The sequence below is a fragment of the Pan paniscus genome, chromosome 5 (assembly GCF_029289425.2).
Source record: "Pan paniscus chromosome 5, NHGRI_mPanPan1-v2.0_pri, whole genome shotgun sequence".
In the NCBI taxonomy this organism is placed as follows: domain Eukaryota; kingdom Metazoa; phylum Chordata; class Mammalia; order Primates; family Hominidae; genus Pan; species Pan paniscus.
This window is the reverse complement of record NC_073254.2, coordinates 169,399,752-169,422,289: the sequence shown is the minus strand read 5'-3', so window position 1 is coordinate 169,422,289 and position 22,538 is coordinate 169,399,752. Positions and strand designations below refer to the sequence as shown.

General features: G+C 37.2%; 1 protein-coding gene across 13 annotated transcripts in view; it reads right to left on the bottom strand.

Moving 5' to 3' along the window:
• The window catches only part of TAB2 (TGF-beta activated kinase 1 (MAP3K7) binding protein 2), a 93,000-nt gene that overhangs the window by 15,746 nt on the left and 54,716 nt on the right, over positions 1 to 22,538 (bottom strand). For all 13 annotated transcript variants that reach the window (XM_034963057.4, XM_034963059.4, XM_055114210.2 and 10 more), the window contains one exon: positions 15,834 to 17,334. In XM_034963057.4, the coding sequence (XP_034818948.1) occupies positions 15,834 to 17,334 (1,501 nt within the window). The remainder of the gene's footprint in view (positions 1 to 15,833; positions 17,335 to 22,538) is intronic.

Sequence of the window (22,538 nt, the reverse complement as noted above, 5' to 3'; positions counted from 1 at the left end):
ATGAGTAAATCTGAAAAAAAAAAGCTCTGACAATAAAGCAAAGGAAAAGACTATGGCAGGGCAGGGGAGCAGCAGACATTGTCTAAAACAAAGTGAAAATAAAATATTGGAAAAGAATAACAATACACTGGAAGTGCAAAAATCAGAGGTGAAGTATTCTAAGGTCTTGAAGGTATTTAAGAAGAATACAGTTAAATGTTGCTAAGCCAAATATACATGTTCAGTATTTAGGGATCTGTGCTAAAGGAAGTTAAAACAGAATGTGCAGTTTCTAAATTAAAAGACAGAACCTAAGGAGAAATGAGGGAAATTTAATTAAACCTAGATAGCAGGAAAGGAGAGGATAAAGGAAAGAAACACAAAACAAAAACCAGACAGGGATAATTCCAAATATACTAGAAATCACAATGAATGCAACCTAATTAAACATATCTGTTGAGATGAGATCAGTAGACTGAATTGTAAAACCTCAGCTATATGCTGCTTATAAAAAACACTCAAAACATAATTAACTTATCTATTATTTTAATAAGTTGAGGGTCTATGTGTCAGATGTTGTTGTAGGCATTTTGGAAGTCCATGAACAAAATAGGAAAAAATCCTTGCCCTTGCGGAGCTCACGTTACCACGGTAGCAGAGATTGGGGCCAGGGAGTAGGGCAAGAGAAAGACTCTAAACAAAGGGTAAACAGGTAGGCAAACTATGGCCCATGGGCCAAATCTAGCCCACTGCCTGTTTCGTCATTAAAGTTTTATTGGATACAGCCTTGCTCATTTGTTTACTTGTTGTCTATGGCTGTTTCCATTTTACAACAGCAGAATTAAATAGTTGTGACAGAGATCATGTGGCCTACAAAATCCTAAATGATTTACTATCTGGCCCTCTACCAGATCACGTAGAGCCTTGCTGACCATATTAAGGACTCTGAATAAAATGGGGATCTATCATAGCACAGATGGGTTCAAAATAAAAGGACTCAAAATAAATATCTTGCACTTCAGGCACTACTCTAAGAAGCAGAAAGTAATAGCAGTCAATTGCTGGAAGTATCTGAAGACTGTGGTGCACTGAAGGCAACAACAAAACCCAAACCCAGCTCCACTCCTGACTAAATTGATGCAATGCCTCATAATAATAACCTGAAAGAAAAAGAGATGCCCTCATTTCTGGGTGCAAATACCATTTACTTTAGTCTCCTCTGTTCCTTTACACACAGTGTGTGGCATTCAATAAAAAATTATGAGACATACGAGCAGGAGAAAAATGTTAATTCATCATCAAGAGATAAAGTGATCAACAGAACTATACTCAAAGATGATGCAGCTGGAATTACCTGACAGAAAACTTAAAGATTTAACTATGATTAATATGTTAAAGGATCTAGTTTAAAAGGTGGACAGCATGCATAAAAAAGACTCACAATTTGAGGAGAGAGGTGGAAATCATGAAAGGGTCAAATGCTAGAAATAAAAAATATGGCTAGAAATAGAAAATTCTTATCAGAGATAAAGAATTCCTTGGACAGACTTAACACACTGGACACAGAAGAATCAGTGAACTTGACGACAGAAATTACCCAAACTGAACACACCAAGAAACAAGTGAAAAAAAAAAACAAAAAAAACTTAAGAGTTGCAGAACAGTATCAGTCTATGTGTAACTGGCAAAAGAGGAGAGAAAAAGGCAGGAGAAATATCTGAGGTGATAAAGACCAAAAATTTTCCAACATTAATGAAATACAACAAATCACAGATCTAAGAAGCCCACAGATCACCAAATAATGCTAAAACAAAACACCTAGACACATCACAGTCAAAGTGCTGAAAACCAAAGAAAGAAAATCTTGAGGGCAGCTAGAAAAATTTCATATAATTATTTCAGAAAAAAATCTGACTTTAGGGCAAAACATATGAGATAAAGATGTTCTTTACTTAATGATAAAAGGAAAAAATGCTAGTATACAACTCTGCATGGAAAATCATAAAAATAATCTAATTTATTTTCCAACAAATACATCATAAAGTATACATTCCAGGATAAGGTTGAGCATTCTCCCAGTCACAGCTCCACCAGCAATCCCCAATCCCATATTCCTAATGTTTCTATCAAAACAAGAAAGTAAATCATAGAGTTTGAGAGATACTCAGAAGGCCAATATTAGTAGGAGACAGACTTTAACAGCAGGCAGAAATCTGATTCAATGATGATTTAGGAGACTTGAAAGAGCCACAGTTGCTACACATATGGTTGTGAGGTGTTTTGAGGTTAAAGAGTAAATTCTTCAGAATATTTCTGAATAAGTATTGCATCCTTAGAAATTCACAAAGGGGTTTTGCAATGGCTGAAGATGTGGCTTACCTTTGAGAATAAAGGCAAAGTATCTCTTATGATTAGTCTGAAGCTCTAAAGTAAAATGGTGCAAATCCATTTACAATTACTTACAACTTATTTATGAGGCATTTCTTTCCACTTTAAACAAAATTTTAGAGTTATAATGACTATATTACTTAGAAATGACATACTTAGTTGGTTGACTTGTCTAGGTATGGCTGTTATAAACAAACTAAAAATGCTATGAATATACTAGGAAAGTGGTTCTCTATTTCTTAGCAATTTTTTCTTCTAAGTGGCTGAATTTTTATGTGTTTAGTTCACTTTTCATTTGTGGTTTGAGATTTTTAGATAGGAATCTGAGAAAGATGAACTACAGGGAAAAAAAGGGGTCAAAGTGAATTTCTAAAAATCGCTGTAAAAATTCAGCTAAAGTCGAAACTCTTCTCTAGCTGTGAGTTTTGTCTGCAAGTTTAACCTTGAGTTTACAAAATAATACCCAATATTTGTCCATTATGAAACAATGTGATTAGACTCATTATGAAACAATGTTAGTAGATCATTAAACAGCAGAGACACTTTTGCTCTAATTAGCCTCCACTAAATGAAAAAATCTTCTGTCTCCTGAAACCCCATAAAAATGAAGTATGAATGAAAAAGGTACAATCCACCAACAATTAAGAAAAATAAGGCAATTAACTCACAACAGAAGTCAACAAGTTTCTGGAAGGCTAGAAGCAGATGAAATGACAGCTGAATGAAGGAGTGGAGAAAGCTGAAGTCTCATGGACAAGGAGGGTGCTGTAGACAAAATGGCAACTCATCTGCCCTGCAGAAACCTTGACTTTGGAAAATGCAGGTAACAACAGAAGGCAGGAGTTAGGAAAGGGCCAGAACACAGAGGCTTAAGTAGCTATCTGTATATCGAACAGTCAACCTCTCTCCATCCTAAAGGGAAGGTAGCTGTAGGTTTAAGGATCACCTCATAGTTGAAGAAAATCTGATATGAAGGCAGGTGGATCATTTGAGGTCAGGAGTTCAAGACCAGCCTGGCCCACATGGTGAAACTCTATCTCTACTAAAAATACAAAAATCAGCCAGGTGGTAGTGGCGCGTGCCTGTAATCTCAGCTACTCAGAAGGCTGAGGCAGGAGAATTGTTTGAACCTGGGAGGTGGATGTAGCAGTGAGCTGATATCGTGTCACTGCACTCCAGTCTGGGTGACAAAGTGAGACCCTGTCCACCCCCGCCCCCCCGCCCCCTGCCAAAAAAAAAGAAAATCTGATATGAATGTGAAAGGTCTGCATAAACAAAGAAAAAAACTAAATCCAGATTAAGTGACGACAACATAGCAGAGAGACAAGAACTTAAATAATGATTAATATCATTAAGAGATTTAAGACACTATTGTACCTATAAAACAACAATCTTCCTCGAAAAGGAATCAGAGAACTAGCTCTCGGAAATTAAAAACATCACTGCCAAAATGAAAATTTCATATGTGAGTCGGAAAAAAATTTAAGGAAATCTCCTAAAATGTAGAATGGAAAGACAAGGAGGGGCCGGGTATGATGGCTCATGCCTGTAATCCCAGCACTTTTGGAGGCCTAGGAGGGAGAGTCATTTGAGCCCAGGAGTTTCACCAGCCTGGGCAACAAACGGAGATGCTGTTTCTACAAAAAAATTAAAAAATTAGCCAGGCATGGTGGCGCGCGCCTGTAGTCTCAGCTACTCCAGACGCTGAGGTGGGAGGATCATTTGAGCCTGGGAGGTCGAGGCTACAGTCAGCTGAGATAGCACCACTGTACTCTACAGCCTGGGCAACAGTGACACCCTGCCCCTGCCCCTGTCCCTGACACCCCCAAGAAAGACAAAGACGTGAAATATACTGAAGATGTAACGAGAAATAGATAGAAAGCTCGTTCAGGACATTAAATAATTAAACAAGAGGAGGTCTAGAAGGAGACAATGGAGAAACCATAGTGGGGATCAGAAAAGAATTTCCCAGGGCTGAAGGGAGACACTAGCCTCTAAAATGGAGGAGTCCACTAAATGTGGGACAGGATGATTAAAAAAAACCCCTACACCATTGTAAAATTTCAGACTACTAAAGACAAAGAAAGATCTTAAAAATTTCCAGAAAGAAAAAAAAGTAGATTACATACAAAGGTACAAGAATCATATTGACATCAGATTTCCTCAGTGATAAGGAAATCACTACATTTTTCTGTGGAGAAATGATATTCAACCAAGAATTCTATGTCCAGCTAAAAATATGAGGGGATTTCCAGATATTTAAGGACTTAAGAGAATTTACCTCCCAAGTCTCATTAGGAAAATACTTAAAGACATGTTCTAGCAAATTGAAGGAATAAACCAAGAAGGAAGATAATATAAGATCCAAGAATGGTGACTGTAATTTATAACAGGGAAGAGAAGACTCCAGGAAAAATGAACAGATGGTATCTTGGAGATGCTGAAAGGATATGATAAAGGCAGAGAACAACAACAACAAAAATTAAAAATTCCAAGGAAAACAGATAAATGACTGGGCTTTGCAGTGAACAGATGATGAAGGAATTACAGGTAAAGAAAAAAATATTCAGTATCTTTTAAATCCTCTTTCAAAGTTAAATTTTAATGGATAAAGGTAATTTAAGCATGCAACTCTCTCGTAGTTGTTGTTAAAAATAAGTGAGTACTAAGTGAATTCAAGCACCAGGGCTCTTAAACCACTGCTATAAGCATTCTAAATGGTTTATACAGGAAGCTCAGTACTTACCCAACTTTTGTCAGCTCACGAACAATGGAGAAAATTTCTTCGTTACTCAATTTTATTTGAAATTTAAAAAACACTCTTGAAGTTCCAGATGGTGTTAGTTTTATTAATTTTAGTTATTTTTTTACTGTAAATAATGTCAAATTTCTCCAGAAGTTTAAAAACAAAAACACGAGAATTTGCTTACTGAAAAAAGACATATGTCATTGGAAAATATACTAGGGACTTGTAGATACAAAGATTTTAGGCTTCTTTAAATGAAAAAGGAAAAATTTTGCTATTGAAAAACCTAATAGGTACTTACTTCTGGTATCTTTTTGTTTTTTGTCTGTAATGACAATTTTACATGTCTAAATCAGGAACAAGCCTAAGTCATACTTAAGTCATTGTACCTAGGAAAGTACAATGTCAGCTTATAAAATAAATCAAGATTTTTCTAGGCTGTAACTTTGTTGACAACAGGAATCACATCTGTTTTATATATCACTGTATTACCATAGTCACTTATTTGGTGACTGAGTCATAAAAGATTCAAAGATGGCAATTATAACTTTAAAGCAAACTTTTAAACTATTTTGTCATTTTTAAAGGCAATTTGAAATCAGATCTTGTAACAGTGCTGCAATTGGGCCCATAATTTGGGCAATAGATGTAAAACAAAAGTATGAGGAATGATGCTTAATCTCTATAATTATTTTTAAGAACTTACTAAGAGATGAATTTTAGTCATTTTAGCATAACTGGTGAGACCTCTTGCTAGATAATAATTTGCTGGCCTTTATTTTACATAATTAAGATTCTGCATGTAATCTTACAAGCATTAAGATATAATCTAAAACTTTTATTTTAGACAGAATGAAAACAGGCCTAGAGGCACCAAAAGAGCCTCAAAACAATATAACTGGATGAATCATTATGCGACGTGGGAGTGATTATGGCTTAGAAAGGTTTATACCTTTTTTTTTTTTTTTTTGACACAGAGTTTTACTCTTGTTGCCCAGGCTGGAGTGCAATGGCATGATCTTGGCTCACCACAACCTCCACCTCCCAGGTTCAAGTGATTCTCCTGCCTCAGCCTCCCCAGTAGCTGGGATTACAGGTATGTGCCACCACACCCAGCTAATTTTGTATTTTTAGTAAAGACGGGGTTTCTCCATGTTGGTCAGGCTGGTCTCGAACTCCCAACCTCAGGTGATCTACCCGCCTCGGGCTCCCAAAGTGCTGGGATTACAGGCATGAGCCACCATGCCTGGCCAGGTTTACACTTTAAAAGAGGATATGTTCAAGTTTTGAAGGGATGCCATGAGACCAGTTCAATATGGTTTCAAGGTAATACTAAAGAGAAAATAACCGTAAGATTTCTGGGGCTGGGTGCAGTGGCTCACAGCTGTAATCCCAGCACTTTGGGAGGCCGATGCGGGTGGATTATGAGGTCAAGAGATTGAGACCATCCTGGCCAACGTGATGAAACCCCAACTCTACTAAAAATACAAAAATTAGCCGGGCGTGGTGGTGCATGCCTGTAGTCCCAGCTACTGGGGAGGCTGAGGCAGGGGAATTGCTTGAACCCGGGAGGCAGAGGTTGCAGTGAGCCGAGACTGCACCACTGCACTCCAGCCTGGGTGACAGAGCAAGACTCGATCTCAAAAAAAAAAAAAAAAAAAAAAAAGATTTCTGTTATTCTTTTTTCAAAATCTTGGAATATGGAAAGGCTTTCTAAATAAGACACAAAACCCAGAAGCCATAAGAGGAAATTCTGAGAAGTCTGAATATGTAAAAGTAAAAAATTTATAAGGCAGAAAAATTTTATTAACTAAAAGGTAGTAACAAAGTAGAAAGAATAGACTAGGCATTTTACAGAAATAGGCAAGTTCATAAGATGAGAAATACAAATGGCTGGAAAAAGAACACATGAAAAGATGTTCAACCTCAATCGTATTTAAATATGCAAATTAAGCTCCCAAGAAAAAGATGAAAATTTAAATAACCTAAAGCAACAATATATTTTTACCTATTAAACTGACTAGATAATACTTTTTTCAACCACCTACAAAATATGATGAGTGGGGAAAGGAAGGAGGAAAGAATATTCTTATAAATGTTACCAAAAATGTTACCCATTTGTAAGTATGGGAGCATAAACTGGTAAAATCTCTTTAGAGACAGCCTCAAAATTGAAATTGGCAACATTTATTGGCAGTCATTAGTGTCCTTCCCCACATTCTTCTGGCGCTCTGTCTCCCAGGTATGTGGTGGAACTGTGCCTCCCTGTTCCTGCTGAATTAGGTGTGGCTGTGTGCTTTGTTTTAGCTACAGAGTAACATGCGTTGAGGCAGAGGCTTAAGGAGCCACTGCTCACCCACTATGTTTCCTTGGTCATGGAAGCACAGAGATGGAGCTTCCCTTAACCTGGGTCCCTTGGTGAGGGTGATGGAGAACAGAGGCCACCAGCTAATCTATATGGGACAGGAAATGTGAGCTAGAAATAAATCTTAGTTGTTTTTAAGACATGGTTTGTTACTGCAACATAACCAAGCCTAATTGATACATCTATCAAAATTAAAAACACATATATCCTTGGACACAGCAGTTTCACTCCTAGTAATCTCACAGTCTGCCACTTGGACATGGGTACAACTATTCTAAAATTTACTTAGAATTTCAAGAGACTCTAAACAGCCAAGCCTATCTTGAAAACCAAGCAGAACTCACATGTCCCAATTTAATAATAAAATAATTACAGTAATTAAGACCATATGGTATTGGCATAAAGAACATATAGAACAATGGAAAAGAATTGAGAGTCCAGAAATGAACCCACGTGTTTATGGTCAACTGGTTTTTTACAGGGGTGCCAAAATCACTCAATGAGGAGAAAAAGTCTTTTCAACAAATGGTGCTGGGATACTTGGATAGCCACATGCAAAAGAATGAAGTTGGATTCTTACTTCATGCCATGATATAGAAATTGCATCAGAATGGATGAAAGATCAAAGACTAGAATATAAGAACTAATATTATATAACTCTTAGGAGGAAAAAATAGGGGTAAATCTTTATGACCTCACCTCAGAGTTAGAAACTGTTTCTTAGGACACCAAACGCAAGAGCAATAAAAGAAAAAATACATAGAGTTTGGACTTCAGCCAAATAAAAAACTTGTGCTTAAAAGACACCATCAAGAAAGTGAAAAGACAATACACAGAATGGGAGAAAATTACACATCATGGAAGGGACTTATTTCTAGAATATACAGAGAACTCATACAACTTAACAATAAAGATGAATAACCTAATTTAAAAGTAGGCAAAGGATATGAATAGGCATTTCTCCAAAGAAAATATGCAAATGGCCAGTAAGCACATGAAATGATGCTTGACATCATTAGCCAATAGGGAAATGCAAATCAAAATCACAATTAAATACTTTGCAGCCACTAGGATGGCAAGTAACACAAAGTCAGATAAAAGCGTTGTTGAAAATGGGGAGAAATGAAAACCCTCACACACAGCTGGTGAGAATACAAATCACTTTGGAAAACAGTATGGCAACAATTCCACTGCTGAAAAGGTGGAAAAAAACAAAATGTCTATTAACTGATGAATGAATAAATGAAATGCAGTGTATTTATATAATGGCGTATTTGGCCATAAAAAGGAAAGAACATGTCGCTGCTACACCATAGATGAGTCATGAAAGATCAGATTCCATTTTATATCAGGTGTCCAGAATATGTAAATTTATCGAGAAAGAAAGTAGATTAGTGGTTGCCTAGTGCTGAGGGTGGGGGGTAATGGGATAGGGAGGTGATAGCTTACAGGATATGAGGTTTCCTGTAGAGGAGATGAAAGTGTTCTACTGGCTGGGTGATGGTTGCACATATCAGTGAATCAACTAAAAACTGATGTATACTATAAGTCAACTGCACTGTATATTAACTATATCTCAATAAAGCTGTTAAAATAATGACTAAACATTAAAAAATTTTAAAGAATAATAGATTTACGTAACTTAATATATTTAAGAAAGTGTACTGTTCTCATTTAGTGAATGTCAGACATATTGTAGAGTATGTGCATATTATATAATCCCACGTGTTCACAGACCCATGTGTATAGTGTGTTCCTGCTTTAAGAACAGTGTGTGTATACACATATATACACACATGTATGTGTATGTGAATATAAAGGGAATGAATATAATGGGAAGGGGAATATAATGGGAAGGGGATTGAGTGAATATAATGGGAAGGGGATAAGTAACTGCTAATAGAGAATACCTCTCACAGTTAAATAAGGGAAAAGCTGGAGGAAGTGACAAGTCAAAGGTTAAAAGGAAACACATTTTTATTGCATTTCTGTTTTTTAAAATTTCTTTTACTGAGTGTGTTATTTTCATAATACTTTTTAAAGGTATTAATTTAATGTAAGAAATAACCAGCTAGTAGGTAGAGCTCTCCAAAACCAGAATATGCTACCTTAGGAGGCAGTTTGTGTCTCATAAGAATTTAAAGTACAGAATGGATTTACACTTGATAGGCTGGATGGGTATGTGGACTGGATAACCTTTGGAGTAGAATTCTTCATGCCCTTTAAACTCTCTTCCAATTCTGACATTTACCCCAAATTAAAAAGGTATTTAGTCTTAAGACTGGGAGGAACCTACAAGTAGTAGGGCTGATTTGAAAAAAATATTCTGTAAGTGGTCCAATGTCAACTAATCTTAATTGCTGAGTTTATTATTGTTATTTTAGAGACAAAGTCTTGCTACATTGCCCTGGCTGGTCTTGAACTCCTGCACTCAAGCAGTCTTCCTGCCTCAGACTCCCGAGTAGCTCGAACTACAGGCATGTGCTACTGCAGTAGGCTTTTATTTAATAATGTGATTTCAATGTCAACAAAGAACAACAAAAAGGTATTTCCAATCAAAAGATACATAAAGTTAAACAAAGTACAAGTTTTAGAATCTGAACTAAATAAAATTATATTTCCTTTTGAAGAGTATCTTGCTCATTGAATTTGTGCCACAATAAACATTCTTTATTAAATCTCATTAAAAAGAAACGTGTTGTGATTTGGATAGATGTACTAGTGAAAAATGGTAAGGAACGAGAAACACAAAGTCCAAGAAGCTAATTTTCAACTCATAATTTTTCTTACTTGTATTTCTATTTTAGGTTCAAAGTCAAGGCTACTGCTTAACACTATGGTAGGACTTTAAACATAACTGAGGAAAAACCATATTAAAATATCATTAAAAATATTTATGATTTTATATATGTAATTTTTTTTCTTTAAATAATAAAAAGTTTACCAGCTAAGTCAATACCACAGATGGAGTTCTGTGGAAATTGTATTTGGCAGCAATGTTAGTTTATTTTAAGAGTTTCTGGCTTCTGTAACAAAATAAGAAAGTAGGCCTTTTTCTCTCCACCATGAAAATTTGTTGGAATGCTTTGTCCTCCATACCTATAAAAGCTGCCAGTGTTACAACAGGTATACCACTATGAAGACACTAGAATGTCTCAGAATATGCTGAATGATAGTTTTCAACATTTTTTGGAAGCTAGAGTTGGGTGGTATGACTTAAGGGGAAAAAAATGTAGCTATATCTGACCACTGACTACCAGCAAGAAAATTTCACTTCTGTATTTGTTCTTAATGGGTAAAATAAGAATTTTCTTCATATCTATAAACTTTAAACTGAAAATTTCTCTCCAACCTTAATTTGTTCTTTCCACTTTTGTCTCTGATTCCTGTAGTACCTTAAGGAATCAAGTTTAATTTATTTCCTTTAGGAAGGATGGTGGTGCTGACAGACTTAGTGCTGAGATGAGTGGGGTCTTGATGTTTCATTAATTTACTTCTTTTGCTTCTGATCACTCTATAGTAGAGGGTGTATTAAACAATATACCTTTCATAAACAAATTTTCACTTTTGACACTTTTTATCACAGTATTTTAGATTTCAAATGGTAGATTAAAAGAAAAAAGAAAAAAATGCATTTTGGTTACCAAATTTATATATGTATGTATGTTCCCTTCTCAATTTGGAAAAAATATTTTCCTATGATTCTAGTGCCTGGCTCCACTTATTTTTCTACTCTAAAACAGTATTTCCAGGAGCATTAGAAAAATCAATTTCACTGCAGAAGACAGAGATATTTCTTTTCTTTTTCTTACCCATACCACTCAGAGTTTAGAAAAGATCCTTGCTTAAAGATCAGGATTACTCAGGCCACCCCGTTTAGTAACTGCAGAGAGTGTCTGTGAACTACGTAGGGTAAAAGCAGAAAAGATGTATTTTCCAGCAAAGGCCTCCTTTGTCTCGAATTAAGTGAATGAAACACTAGATCAAGATTGTGTCACTGAGCTAGGTGCGGTGGCTCACGTCTGTAACCCCAGCACTTTGGGAGTCTGAGGCAGGCGGATCGCCTGAGGTCAGGAGTTTGAGACCAGCCTGGCCAACAAGGTGAAACCACGTCTCTGCTAAAAATACAAAAACTAGCTGGGTGTGGTGGCATGTGCCTGTAATCCCAGCTACCCAGGAGGCTGAAGCAGGAGAACTGCTTGAATCCGGGAGGTGAAGGTTGCAGTGAGCTGAGATCGTGCTACTGCACTGCAGCCTGGATGACAGTGAGACTCTATCTCAGAAAAAAAAGACCGTGTCACTGGGTGATAGGTCAATCTGGATCAATACCAGTTCCATAGTAAACAGAAACAAGGAGAAGAAAAGTTGGAGAACAGTACCAATCCCAAAACAGTGTGCACACACAGATAATGCAAAACTATGTAGTCAAACAAATGTTATAAAATTCTGTATGTATGTAGGTATGTTTAAAGGAGGTGATTATCAAGGTTGTTAGAGCTGTCTGAAGGCTATTAAGCAATTTGAGGGGCAGATTCTGGAGAAACCTGCTTTCTTGGTAGGCTTTAATTTAAGCTCTCAAACCACAGACTTCTCTCATCAGAAAGTTTTTTTATTTTTACTTTCAGGTGTCCTCCGAAAGTGCTCTCTACTTCTATCCAGGGTGTTACTTTATTGTTTAGAGTTCTTTCTTTCCTTTTTTTTTCTTCTTTTTTTTTTTGAGACGGAATCTCACTCTGTTGCCAGGCTGAAGTGCAGTGGTACAAACTCGGCTCACTGCAACCACTGCCTCCCAGGTTCAAGCAATTCTCCTGCCTCAGCCTCCTGAGTAGCTAGGACTACAGGTGCACGCCACCACACCCAGCTAATTTTTGTATTTTTAGTAGATACCATGTTGTTTCACCATGTTGGCCAGCATGGTCTTGATCTTTTGACCTTGTGATCCACCCGCCTCAGTCTTCCAAAGTGCTGGGATTTCAGGCATGAGCCACCATGCCCAGCCTTAAGTTATTTCTACTTGTTGTTATCTATTTACTGTGTTATCTTTCCCTATGGTTGCCTTTTTTTTTAAATTAATGGTTTTTTAGCTACATCCCTCTCAAATTGAGGCACATGTGGCCCCCACAGTGTTGTACCATGGGCTATAAGTGAAGCTACAAGATACACTTAAAATATCTTTCCAGAGGGTTTATTATGAAAATCTGGAAAGGAAGACATTATACTGTAGTGGTTAACATTGTGGGCTTCGCTAACTTCCTAGTTAGAATTTTTTTTTTTTCCTTTAGACAAAGTCTTGCTGTCACCCAGGCTGGAGTGCAATGCCATGATCTCGGCTCACTGCAACCTCTGCCTCCCGGGCTCAAGCGATTCTCCTGCCTCAGCCTCTCGAGCAGCTGGGATTACAGGCGTCTGCCACCACGCCCCGCTAATTTTTGTCTTTTTAGTAGAGATGGGGTTTCACCCTGTTGGCCAGGCTGGTCTTGAACTCCTGACCTTGTGATCCACCCACCTCGGCCTCCCAAAGTGCTGGGACTACAGGTGTGAGCCACCGTACCCAGCCTCTAGTTAGAATTTTGACTCTGCCACTTGTCCTTTGACAAGTTACTTAATCTATCTGTTCTTCAATGTTTTAGTCTAAAAAATAATACTAGTGCAAATAAAAGGGCCCTAAAGTTTGCCTTCTATGTTTAAGTAAGAGAGTAAGAAGGCCAGGAGGGCTGGAACACAGTGAGCAGGTGGTAAGCAAAAGGAAAAGAGCTGGGGGGAGAAGCTGCTCATCCTGTAGGGCTTCATAGCTTTTATTCTGAGTGCAATAGATAGTGATCATGTGCAGAGAAGTGATATGATCTGATGCATATTTTTAACAGTATCTCCCTGGATGCTGAGTTGAAAGAAGACTGCAAGGAGGCAAGGACGAGAATGGGTAGGTCACTGCAATAATCCATTTGAAAGGTGATGATTGCTGAGACCACAGTAGTGATGACGGGGGAAGTAAGAAGTCACAGGCCAGGTGTGGAGGTCACGCCTGTAATCCTAGCACTTTGGGAGACTGAGACAGGCAGATCTCTTGAGCCCAGGGGTTCAAGACCAGCCTGGGCAACATAGGGAGACCCTGTCTGCAAAAAAATACAAAAAGTTAGCTGGATGTGGTGGTGTGTACCTGTAGTCCAGCTACTAGGGAGGCTAAAGTGGGAGGATCACTTGAGCCCAGGAGGCTGAGGCTGAAGTGAGCTGTGAACATGCCACTGCACTCCAATTTGGACGAAAGAGCGAGACCCTGTCCCAAAAAAAAAAAAAAAAAAAAAAAAAAAAGAATAGGAGGAGGGGAATTGAAGATAGCAAGTTTAAGAAACACTTTATTTTCACATTCTAGTTAAACATGAATATATTTTTAATATCACTAAATATGAATGCCTACTTTACTTGAAAATTTCCCTTATCAAATTATCTTCATAAAAAATTTGCTACTTAAGAATCAGCAACTATCCAACCATAGGAAACTTGATGTTTTGATGGAAGGACAGGAGGAGAAGGTGACTTTGGGAGAAGAGGAGAATTAAGTTGTAAGTGGAAAAAATAATAGCATATAACATTTATAAACTGCTGAAACTAAACAAAAATGGTTGTAGTTAATCACAGATATATGGAAAATAAAAGTTTTAACACAATTTCTAGGGCAATTGAAATCACTCATGTACCCCTAAAATGTACACACACAAATACATGCACACGCATACCTAGGATTCACTTTACTTAAGTTTGGGCAGAGCCCTGGGTACTTTATTTTTGAGATAGGGATCTCGATATGTTGCCCACGCTGGAGTGCAGTGGTGCCCTGCAACCTCAAACTTCTGGGCTCAAGCAGTCCTCCCACTTTAGCTTCTGAGAAGCTGGGACTAGAGGCGGGTGCCACTGTGCCCAGCTGATTTTTTAAAGCTCCATGAATGATACTGGAATTCGAAAGGACCACAACCCAGCTTGGACTAAGAATCACTAGTGTAGCTGTTTAAAACATAAAATAAGGCAAAGCAATTAGGACCCCCTAAGAGACTCAGCAGTAAAATCACTATATCAGAAATGTGAAAAAGGATGAGGATATTAGTGACAGTAGGGGCTGCATGCTGCCTGAGGGTGATGTTATAGTATTTTCCAACCTACAGCTGATACATGAAATGATTCACTGCAGATACATATATGACTAAGATATGCCCTTACTCTAAAAGGCTCAGTTCATCTACAAACTGGCATAAATATTCAAGAAAATGAATAACCTCCACCTTCTTATCTAAATGAATTTATTTAACAGTCCTACTGAAAATTATGTAACTTAAGAAGTTAGATAAAACATATGACAGAAATTTCTCTATTTGAATTAATATAGACATAATGTAGTATGCCAATATCAAATAGTCTATTTCAGAAAAGGATAATCAATTGAAAGATTTGAAAATAATGTCCTTATAATTCCATGTAAAAAGAAATATATTAACCAACATTTAAGGGAGAATGAAAGGGACAAATATCAGGAACAAGATTCAAACTTCTCTTTGAGGTAAATTATTCTAATACTTACGCAGTAATAGACTTAATATAAAATAAGACTAAAATGTTGTATTAGAAAAATGAAGAATTTCCCCCCACCCCAGAGAAGGGTCTCACTCTGTTGCCCAGGCTGGGGCAGAGTGGTATGGTCACAGTTCACTCTAACCTTTGAACTCCTGGGCTCAAGCAATCCTCCTACCTCAGTCTACTGAGTAACTGGGACTACAGGTGTGTGCCACCATGCCTGCATAATTTCAAAACCTTTTGTAGAGACGGAGTCTCCATATGTTGCCCCAGCTGGTCTCAAACTCCTGGGCTCAAATGATCCTCCCATCTTGGCCTCCCAAAGCACTGGAATTACAGGCCTGAGCCACCATGCCCAGCCAAGAATTACTTTTTCTTCAAATATCTGGTCAGAGAAGGCAAATTTACCATATTAGTCAAGAGAGTCAACTAGTTGCTTATTAAAACGTATTTCTAGGAATTTTTATTTACAGAAAATTTAAAGAGAAAGTCAGCATCGCCACAGGTATAAGATTAACTGAAAACAAAGTGTTATAAACATTAACAAACCAACTAACCAGATTTGGTTACTCTGAAGAGCTGATAACCCAATTACTCAAACTTCCAGTTTTATAATAATAAAATAAAAATTAAAATGTATATATATAATACTCTCAAATGTTACAATAACATCATTTGGGGCAATATTTAAACAATGAAATAACAATGCTAACATCCATTTCTGTTGTGAAATCAAATGCACACCAACAAGCCCAGCATGGAAAACCATCCCACCTTTAGTATTCATATTACCTTGTGTGTAGGCAGCATCATCAGATCCCATACTCAGTTTCCGTGTTTCACTTATTCTATCCACATGTGCTAACGTAGGGTCCGTGAGGTGCTGAATATTCTCGGTTTCTACATAATGATCAGGATGATTAAGAAGATTTGTAAGTTCAAAGGTAGGGGACACCACCCCTGGTGAAACTGCAGGGGGCTTATTGGGAGAAACTGTAATTTTGAAAGTGTATTTCGTATTGGGCTGAGTGACTACCACTCGAGGAGAGGTTGCAGAGTTATTGCCTATTGCTCGACTTTTGGGAGGATGGTGATGAATAAAGGCAGGACCCATGCTCACTTGCCCAGACATGTTCCTGGAGGCAGCAGATGCTCCAGAGTTTGTGGATATGAAGAGTGTGGGCTGATTCCGCATGACCTGTTCATCTCCTGTGGCAGCATTCGCTGAAATATAGACCTTAGGTTGACTACGGGACATCAGCTCATCCGTATTTGGGGGGCTGGCAGCTATGTAAACAGTGGGCTGATTTCTGTTTAAGGTCTGGCTATTGACTGAAGAGGAAGTGCTGGAGGTTCGAGGTCCAGAAGAACGCAGTTTTGAAGAATTATTTCTTTGTGGGGGTTCAAGTTTGATTTCAATCTGGTTTTTTCGAGGTCCTGTTGAAATATTCTGAATGTTATATTGGCTATGGGCAGAAGACTGTGAGCTACCAGATGAATGAATGGTTGGTGGTTGTGAAGTAGTAGGTGAACTGATTGGCATGTAGACATGAGAGGTCTGGTGGCCTTGCTGATTTGGCTGTTGAGATGAGGTATGTGACAGAGGATTAGATGCAGGACAAGTAGTCCAGGGACCAGGCTGTGAAGGCTGATAAACTTGCTGAGGGTTCATGGGATTAAACTGAGATACCCAGCCAGAATGCTGTTGTGTCTGTCGAGTTGTACCACCAGGAGTTGTAATGTAAGGCCTAATATAGATAGAATTTCCCTGTGGACTGTTAAGTACAGGTGGAGGTACACCATGTATGTGCAAAGATGTAGGAGTATTACGACCAGTCTGGATATTTGGGGCTAAAGTTACCATAATGGGATTAAATCTGGGAGTTTGTTGAGAAAGGCTAGATGTTCCTTTGCTGCCTAAGTGAAATCCAAGATGTGGTGCTGAATTTGAAGCACCAGAGGAACTGGACATTCCAAAAACATTAAAGCCTTGAGGAACTTGAGCTGGTGCTGTCTGTGGCTCCTGCTGAAATAGTTCACTATTGGACTGGCCACCTTGAAGTTGTCCATCACTAATGCTGTGCGTTAGAGTCCTACTTCCATTCATCCTACTTCCTTCTCTTCCATGGTGGTAAATGTTCTGTGATTGCAAGTCCAAGTTGAGAGAAGTCATGTGATTGCGTAGACCAGAAATTCCAGAATCATCTGAAAAATTCAAGTCTCCTTCACCATAAAGATATCTTGTACTCTCCTGAGAGAGAACAGCACAGCAGGCATCCAGGTTATTATTATTCTATGAAAACAAAATAAATTGATTGATGTTAACAATCAGAAGCTAATGCTTATATTTGCATCTCTACAAATACATGATTAACAAGTGACTGGCTAATACAATTATAACATATATTTGGATATTTAAATTTGAGAAGTATTTTTATGCAAATGATTGAATTAAAAATCCTCACTACTAATGTAATGGAAAAGCTCTCTCTGACTAACAAAGTGAATCAAATCATTGTTCCACTTTAGCAGCTACAATGGATAAGAGGATTAAAATGGATTCAGACAGATATAGTAAAATTATAACCTAATTAAAAAGGCAATTTTAATGTTGAACAAAATATAATCATTCAACTTAAGTATATAATACTGTATAATCAAACATTTTTTAAAAAGCTAAATGGAAAAATATTCGATCAATGTTTGATATATAGCACAATGTATCAAGTGCTATACACATTTGTTTAAACTAATAAATGTTTAAAAAGTTACATTTGTAGCATTTAAAGTTCTGAAATTCATACCAGTCATCTCAATCCTTCACACGCTTCCTCTTAACTTGTGTAATCTCTCTCTCTCTGGAGGCTCAAGGTAGCCTCCAGAAGAACTAGCTCCTATCTCTGCCTTTAGATAACATCATAAAAATCTACTCCAGAGGCGGGGGTTGGGGGGGGGGAACCTCAGATTGTTTTTAAAGAATTCTCAAAAGACACTGACTAACCAGTAGTCATAAATCATCCGCGAAAATGTTTGCCAAACACATACTATATGCATAGCACTGTGAGCCTGTGGAAGAATCAAAGACATATAAAACCAAACTTTTCCCCTAGAAAGGGAGACAAACCACAGATTTCTGAAAAGGTAACATGAGTACATGCCAAATATTAAGTGGCAATGAAGTTCAACAGAGAATTAACATTGTAGGCTACCGAAGAAAGGACTGAGTTAATGAGGAAGGTATGGCCTGATGGTTTTCATAGAATATGTAGAACTTGAACAACAACAACGACAACAACAACAATTCTTGGTGAAGAGAATGGCACGAGTAAAGAAGAACATAAAGGTGAGAATTAAGTAAAAGCATGTTCCAAACAAGATGGCTGGAACAGATCTGGCTGGAGCTAAATATTTCTATTGAAAAAGTTGTTAAACAAATTGTTGCAAAAGCAGATTGGAATTAAATAACGAAGGAGTTTTGAAAAATAAGTCACGCTAGAGTTTGACTGTATGATAAGCAATGAGGAGAGCTACTGAAAGTGGATGAACAGAGAAGTAAAGACACAAAGGGTATTCAGGGAAGAGAAGTCTATTGATACTTAAGATGAATGAAAAGGTGAAAAACCTTTGGCAAGATGAGCAGTTAGAAGACACAAAGTAACGAGCGTTTGATAATGGAAATAAATTTTAAAATAATATAAATTGTCAACACAATTTGGCCACAAGAGAGAAACAATTCAAATAAGCCTGGAAGATTAAGAACCAGACAGAAAGGAGAGTTTTAGACTTAAGAAAGATGAATAACCAAGTTAAAATGTCCACAGGCAGTTTGATATGAGATAAAAATCATATTAAGAAAGAAGTGGACTAAAAAGGCATCTTGATGCCTTGTTAAGGAAATGACAGTTCACATTGTTTCAACAGGTAATATAAAAGGATAGTGAGCAAGGTTTGACTTCCCCCTTCCTAAAACCAACAACTTAAACCTCTCATGGTAGAAAAATCCTTTTATCCTACTAATAACTCTGAATTGATACATACTAATTTTTCAAATAAAGTTGAAAAACTGATCACAATCTTTATCAACGATTCCTATTATAATTAGATCTTATCTTTTGCCAAACCTGATTGGCCCTTTTTGCTTTAAGTTAAATTTATTGCCATTCCAAGTAAATTCTTCTTCCTTCTAAGCCAAAGCCCAGAGACTTTATCTTCCTCTCACCTCCTCTCTGTCATCATTCTCAATTTAAAATTTACATTCCCTACCAAATCCAATTCCACATTTCCTTTGTAAAAGCTTGATACTCATATTTAGCCTTCTTCTTTAATTCTCTTGAGCGCTCAAAAATTCCTTTAATCCTTTGTAATCTCTGTAATTATTCAATATGTTCATATCAAAAAGCAATATTCTAGCTCAGTTATGCCATAATTTATGTGCACTCAAATTATTTACACTCTACAGACATTACTTTCTTAATAGCAAAACATAAAAGAACTTACAGGGGTTTTATAAGGTTACATTAGGACAAAAGGAAATGTACTTTTTATTAAAATTTTTATTTTAGAAAATTTTAAACATATATAAAAGAGAGAGGAAATATGATAAACTCCCACATACTTATCACCCATCTTTGTTCGTTTGATGTATATGCCTCAGCTACTCCCCCTACCAAACTAGATGAAGTCTCAGACATTATCTCGTTTTGATTTGTAAATACTTCAATATGTACTGTAAGAGACAGGACTTAAAAACATAACCACGATGCCATGATCATACCTTAAAATAATCAATTCTTAGCATCACCTAATATTCAAATAGCACTAAATTAAAGCATAAAAATGTCTTTGTACAGTTAGTTTAAATCAGGATCTAAATAAGGCCTACATATTTCATTTGGCTGATAAGCCTTTTAGGTTTCTTCTAATAACCAGCCCCTCCCCTCTTTTAAAATTTTTTCTAGCCATTTGTTTGTTGAGAAAACTTGGTATTTGTGTAGTAGAATTTCCCCTATTCTGGACTGCACCCCGTGGTCAATCAATTTCCCCTGCATTTCATTGTAAACTAGTAGTTATATCTAGGGATGTGATGAAGTCTATGTTTGAATTTTTGGTGACCATCATAGACATCCACTGTCAAATCATACAAGGAGACACAGCAATGTTTGCCTGTCTTTTTGTGATTTTAAAACCGACTGGTAGATTCAGATGTTGTCAGCTTGATCCAACTAATGATTTTTAGCAGCTATTGATGATCACTGCTTAGAAACACTATTTCGTTAGGGGTGCTAAACAGTAATACTGGAATGTCCCAATTATAAGATTTTGGCCAGGCGCAGTGGCTCACACCTGTAATCCCAGCGTTTTGGGAGGCCAAGGCGGGATGATCGCTGGGCCCAGGAGTTTGACACCAGTCTGGGCAACACAGTGAGACCCTGTCTCTAAAAAAAAAAATCTTGTTTTTAATTAGCCAGGTATAGTAGTACACCTGCAGCCCCAGCTACTCAGAAGGCTGAAGTAGCAGGATCACTTGAACCCAGGAGGTTGAGGCTGCAGTGAGCCATGATCATCCCACTGCTGCATTCCAGCCTGGGTGAGAGCGAGACCCAGTCTCCAAAAAACATAAAATGGATTTCCTCTTCATTCTTAGCAGCAATTCTTCCTTGAAATGCTTGCTCTCTTCAACTATTTGGTTACATTCTGCACAGAAGAGGCAGGATAAAAAAATTCTTTTCACCAATTTTCAGAATAATAAATTTGGTCCCTAGCAACCTCCAAAGGTGACTATGATTTATTTTTAGTATCATTATAAACTCATGTGTCTTTAATATTTTGATGTGTTTCAATCAGTTTTGGTCATTATGCCCCCTCTTCAAGTTACTGGGAACAGCTTCAAGTTGGCTCCTCGGTATACGACATGAATCCAGTAGTTTTTCAAAGCTTCTCTGCTTTCTGATATGACAAGATATTCTAGCTTATCATGTACATCTACTCCAGACTTGCAATCAGCCATTTCTCAAAGCAGCCCTGGTTACTTTCAGTGAGAAAGGGTAGAAGACTCTCTTGAAGTGTATCAAAAGGGGTGGGATGTGAGTTTTTAAAAGGTGGAAAATCACTGCTTTTTGGTATATAGCCACAAATCTGCATTCTCCTCAAAGCTATAAAAAGGTCTGAATCATTAATTCCAGTTCCTCTTTCATTTTTCCCCAAACTCCTGCACAGACACAGAGATTACAGATAGTATCAAAGCATATATACCCTATGGCATTCATTCACTCCTTTAACCAACATTTACTGAGCATTCATTAGGCAAGGAGAAAGGAATATGATCGCTGATCGCAAGAATCTCACAGTCTAGTGGAGGAGAATAATGTGAACACAAATGAAATGCAGTCTGGTAGGTGTTATCATAGAAATATGGATAAGGACAATGGGTGAAGGTCATCTGAGAAGGTTCCACTAAGTACATGGCACTTAAATATTAAGTGTTGCATATACTGAATGAACAATACTTAATGCAGTACTTTGAAAGGAAATACCAATTTTAAACTTACAGATTCAATCGTCATGTTAAGAGAATTTAAAAACGGTAAAAAATTAAGTTAAAAAACCAAAGTGAAAACTATGCAATATTTTCATATTCTTCTGAGTTTTCAGATTTAATTACCAAATATAAAAATCAACTTTAAAGATATAAATTACACCTGTTGGTTATAAGTTATCTTACAGAATTCACAGCAGAAGGAAAAGATATGAGTAGTTCCAAAAAGAGGGAACTGTGCAACAGATAAACTTAAGAGAAAAGAGGATAGACACTTTTGTTCTCTCCCTGACAAGCAAGATGTTTAAAAAGAACATGTACACAGAATTGGTAGCATGGCATGATCCTTTACTAATTTTAAAAAGTTCTGAACCAGTATACTGCAGGAAGGATCTGTCAAAAGAACAGAAACCCACCCAACTGAGAAAGGAAGAGCAGCCCCAAAAGAGACGCTGTCATTTAGAGGTAGCTTAATTTGCCCGTTTAAAAATATTGCTCTAAATTTGGGAAAACTTGCACCCCAGTTGAAACCACAGAGGAAGGAGCTCTTCCTATTCCTTTCTTGTCAGATTTCTTGTTATATCAGCTAAAAAGTACATTACCTGGATACCCTAAATTATTATCAACTCACTTTTAAAAAGTGTGGTCTGTTTCAGGCAAGCAAAGTATTTCATTTTAATTAACACCAGGTGTTGGGAAGCATGCTAAGTAGAGGAGTTTGCTTTTGTAAAGCCAGATTAACATAGGGAAGGTGATGTAACTAGATGCCCAAAGGAAATGGAAAACCATTCATTTTTTATTTTTGGGTTAAAGCTTAATTATTTTATTTTTAAATACGTAATTTATTAACACAGATTAAAACCATAAAAAAAAGATACCTGTTGAGAAGTCTGAGTCCTAACTCTGTCCCATCAGGCCTGTTCCCTCTGGCCTACCATGGATAACCATCTTTTATTAATTTT